The sequence below is a fragment of the Pinus tabuliformis genome, chromosome 9 (assembly GCF_031772625.1).
Source record: "Pinus tabuliformis cultivar Carrire ecotype Pingquan chromosome 9, CPIR1, whole genome shotgun sequence".
Classification (NCBI taxonomy): Eukaryota; Viridiplantae; Streptophyta; class Pinopsida; order Pinales; family Pinaceae; genus Pinus; species Pinus tabuliformis.
This window is the reverse complement of record NC_142307.1, coordinates 1,147,150,769-1,147,155,396: the sequence shown is the minus strand read 5'-3', so window position 1 is coordinate 1,147,155,396 and position 4,628 is coordinate 1,147,150,769. Positions and strand designations below refer to the sequence as shown.

At 32.6% G+C, this 4,628-nt stretch overlaps 1 protein-coding gene across 1 annotated transcript; it reads left to right on the top strand.

Annotated features, from left to right (window-relative positions):
- Positions 1-1,413: 1,413 nt before the first annotated feature.
- Positions 1,414-2,874, top strand: LOC149152691 (glyoxylase I 4-like). Its single transcript, XM_089440285.1, has 3 exons — positions 1,414-1,671; positions 1,797-1,902; positions 2,262-2,874. The coding sequence occupies exons 1-3, from the start codon at positions 1,499-1,501 to the stop codon at positions 2,589-2,591; spliced, it is 609 nt and encodes a 202-aa protein (XP_089296411.1). The 5' UTR covers positions 1,414-1,498; the 3' UTR covers positions 2,592-2,874.
- The last annotated feature ends 1,754 nt before the right edge of the window (positions 2,875-4,628 follow it).

The following is a 4,628-nucleotide window of genomic DNA, read 5'->3' as shown; positions in this document are numbered from 1 at the left end:
ATACTTGCATTTGTTTCAATTCTCTTGGTGTGTTCTCTTCATATTAGAGTTCTCAACATCTTTTTTTGGCAGTTTTTCAGGGAGTTCTTCATTGAGGCTCAAATCAGGGGCTTCAACATGGTGACTTGGAGATGGTGCCAATTTATGTTGCATTGAGTATTACTGTTGAGACTTATTATTGAGGGGGGAATGTTAACCTCTTTCTTATATACAATAATGAAGTCTTAATATGCCACCTTTTGTATTTAACATATGGGGATATAGTTGTTATCTTAAGTATGTTTTTAGATCATATTTTGTCTCATCTTACCTTATCTTTTTGTGAGGTGTGAAGGTGAGAGCAATTGAGGTGGTTTCATAATTGTATTACATATTTATATCATTGGAAGATGAATACAATGTGAGAATAGAGATTATGGCTTAAGGTTTTTTTACCCAAATTCTTCTTGTATTATTTTTTGTTTTCTATGTTTTAACATTAATACATGATATGAAATTTAATTATCTAAATTTATTTTAAATTCAAAAATAGTAATTATTCTAAAAATCAAGCCTTTAAAGATCAAAATTTTTAATATATATATATATATATATATATATATTATAATAGGAGTACATTATATATTAAAAAATTTGATTACTCACAATAATTCATATATCTAAATCTATATACACACACATTGTTTATAATATCTTTATAAAAATTATTTAAATTAATTATATTCTAAATTTTAATCTATATTATTTATTGCAAAATGTTTATAAAATGATTGGATTAAAACTAAATATGATATTTAATTAATTTTAAATTAATCATGGTCGTAAGTTTCATTAATTAGAAAACAATATAATTGGAATAATGATGAGTAAATCAAAGAGGAAGATTGACTCCTCCCATTTAGTCTTTACAAATAACTGTCTTTTAGATTTTATCAACAGTATACAGATGGTCATTTAGTCTTTACAAATAACTTTCTTATAGATTTTTATCAACCATATGCACATGGTCATTTACTATTTTCAAAGAGGAGAGCGCATTTTTGTAAAAACTATTAATTGGGATGATTTGATTGTAAGATTCCAAAACATGCCTCATGCCATTTTATACAAGCGACTATGCAATGTCCATGTGCATTTGAACACCAAAATTAATTCGCCGTCAACAAAAGTAATATAATCGTAAATAAATCTAAAGGAATGAGCTGTTGCTGGACCCGGACGTTTCAGTTTGAAATGAGTTGATGAGATTTCACGTTCCATCACACTCGGACAGCGACCTGTACACGCTGTCATCGCACATTATTCACGTGAATATGGAGAGATAGTTCCGCGTCCGTACCATGTCACTTAATGGCATGATGAACTCAATTTTCATCCGTTTATATGTTGCCCCTTTCAGCTTCTCACAACACATTCATTCTTTGCCTCCTCTCATCTCTGCGTTTTCTTGTTGCCCAGTCCCACCTTTCTTCAGATATCACATTCATTCTTTGCGAGAATGGTGAACAACGGAGGAGTATCAAGATCAAGATCAGGACCCCTCTCTCTGAGGTCGTTGAATCATATTTCCCTCGTTTGTAGATCCATAGAAGAATCCATTAGATTTTACGGAGACATCCTGGGTTTCATTCCCGTTAAAAGACCTGGATCGTTTGGATTTGATGGAGCCTGGTAACTACATTCATTTCTCTTTGCTATTTACATTCACATTTTAGGTATTTGTTCCAAAATGAAAAAAATACCTAAATCAGAGCAAGATGTTTGTTGTTTATAATTTTTGGTTTATACTTTCGCAGGCTCTTTAATTACGGAATAGGCATCCATTTGCTGCAGTCTCCGAACCCGGTGGAAGTACCCAAGAAAACTGAAATCAATCCAAGAGACAATCACATCTCATTTCAGGTATATTATTCACCTATATTATCCTGCAAGATGCACTTGCAGAGATTCATAACTGTATGTATAATTGGTAAGCTTAAATGCGGATCTGACATGAGCATAGAAATCTAATTTCCTCACTTGCAAATTTTTTATGAGTAAATATTATTTAAATATTTTATATATTCAAATAAGCAAAATTTCAACTTTATAATTGACTGATTGACTTGGTTTGGGCTGTAAAATAACTAACTTTATAATTGACTGATTGACTTGGTTTGGGCTGTAAAATAACTACATGTATAATTGGTAAATACCAGCGGATTTTCCTAGTGATTTCTGTAGATGACTATACTGAGTTTCACATGTGTTTGGAATTGCAGTGCGATGATGTGCAGGAGGTAGAGAGAAAGTTGCAAGAAATGAACACCAAGTATGTGAAACGAATCGTGGAGGAAGGAGGGATTTATGTGGATCAGCTCTTTCTCCATGACCCTGATTGCTATATGATAGAGATCTGCAACTGTGAGAATCTTCCAGTGGAGCCCATCGTGGGGTCTGCATCGTCCTGCAATCTGGAATTGCCTTCTAAACCGCGGAATCCATCCACTTGCTTCCAAAATAAAGAGATATGTACGCAAGTTCAGTCAACACTGATGGAGCAGATGATTCTTGTGAGTGCAAGCCCAAGACAAAAGGAGCTTGCTGTGTAAATTCCCAGCCTCACAGTCGACAATATTTTTCCAAATTTCTATTAATTAAAGATTAGTTCGGATATTATTTTTAGAACAAAGATCAATAATCACACCGTGATGTTGTTGTTTCACATGTCTTCTGAGACTTGAGCCCAACAAAATAATTGCTAGCCGTGTATATCTCCTATTTTTATGAATATTCCTAAACGAGCAATAGCCTCATGCAGCTTTGTTTTCTTTTTGTTCGTACGATTTTTGTCCCCTCTGACGTCATGGACGTGCTAACCCAAAACCTAAATAAAATTCTGCCTTATGCCACTCTAAATGTCAGTAGACAATTTACAATGTGGTAAGAGACATAAAAAAAAAAAGATTGGCAAAATCATAAAATTGATAAACTTTGAAAATAATTTAAAACGCGGGAGATTTCTTCTCATGTGTTACTCATTGTCACGATGTTCGAGTTACTCTTTGTTACCAAGTTCGAAATAGAATTTGTCAAATTGAATTTGGATTGGGATTCGATTTCATACTGAAAAAATTCAGGTATCCAAAATTCAATATCGAAAAATTTAGGAATATCTATCTTATCACTATTGAAAAAATGTTTTGTTTTGTTTTGTTTTTTTTTTTTTAAATAATATTTAATATTGTTTTTAATTATATTATGGATATTGTAAATAAAATTAGATATTGAGATAAGTAGAAAAAACTCATGTGGATTGGAAATTAATGATATGGAATGGAAGAATGAACTCCCTTGATAGAAACCAGAAACGAATGGCATTCCAAAATACCTACAAACCATATTATCCATTTTCCCAACAAAATTTTCAAAAACAAGACATTGGCTTTTGTTGGAGAGGCCATGGGGGCTTCACTTAACAAACTTCTAACATAGCATGCGAGTTCATGGCATACTAAACAATACCCTTTATTTGACTACATATTAGAAAATACCTCTAAAATCACATTATTTAACCTCTGCCAATAAAAACCCAATACATATTCCCCATTTAAAAAACACCTACTTTAACTAGATATTGTAGGTATCCATTTTTTCATTCACGTTTTTTATACCTTTTTATATTTTTTTCATTAACTTTGAGCTCAATTTTTTATATTGTCTCCCCCAGTGAATCCCCTGGAAGAGGCAGAGGAGGAAAAATATAATTCACACAAAACAATATGAGTTGCTGCAACTCAATTGATGCTAACTTCAACATGGAAACTTGATAAGAAGTCTGAAGAATTCCATTGCTTCAAATGTTGTGATCTATATTTTAATTCATTCAAAGAAGGTTACATTTATACTTGAAAACAATAACTGAAAACAGTTGTAGCTAGAAATACCTAATTTATAACTAAATCCCTAACTATACAGAAATCCCAAACGATTACAACATTTCCCCCCTTAATCTAAAGGGACATCTGACATACCAAGTAAAGATCTAAATTTTTTGAACCTTTCACATCCCAATGCTTTAGTAAAGATATCTATAATTTGTTCTGATGTTGGACAATGTGTCAGATGAATTGTTTTGGCCTCTACATGATGTCAAATCAAATGATACTTGGTGTTGATATGTTTGGTTCTATCATGAAACTTTGGATTCTTGGCCAATTTAATTGCAGAAGAGTTGTCAACAAATAAAGGAGTTGAAGCTTTTTGTTTCTCCTGCAAATCTTCAAGTATTTTCCAAAGCCAAATGATTTCCTTAGTGGCGCAACATATTCAGCCTCAGTGGTAGAATCAGCAGGAACAGATTGCTTGCGTGATCTCCAACTCATGGCTGTTGATCCAAGATTCATCAAATAGCCATAAGTAGAGAGTCCATTCTCTTTATCTCCATCAAAATCAGAATTTGAATAACCAGCAAGATGAAAGTCTAAAACTTTGGTATATTTGACGCCGTAAGTTTGGGTTCCATTTAAATATTTCAGTACTCTTTTTGCTGCTACCCAATGCCCCTCACAAGGATGATGCATAAATCTGGAAAGTATTCCTACAACAAATGTTATATCAGGATGAGTAATAGATAAATAAATCAAACT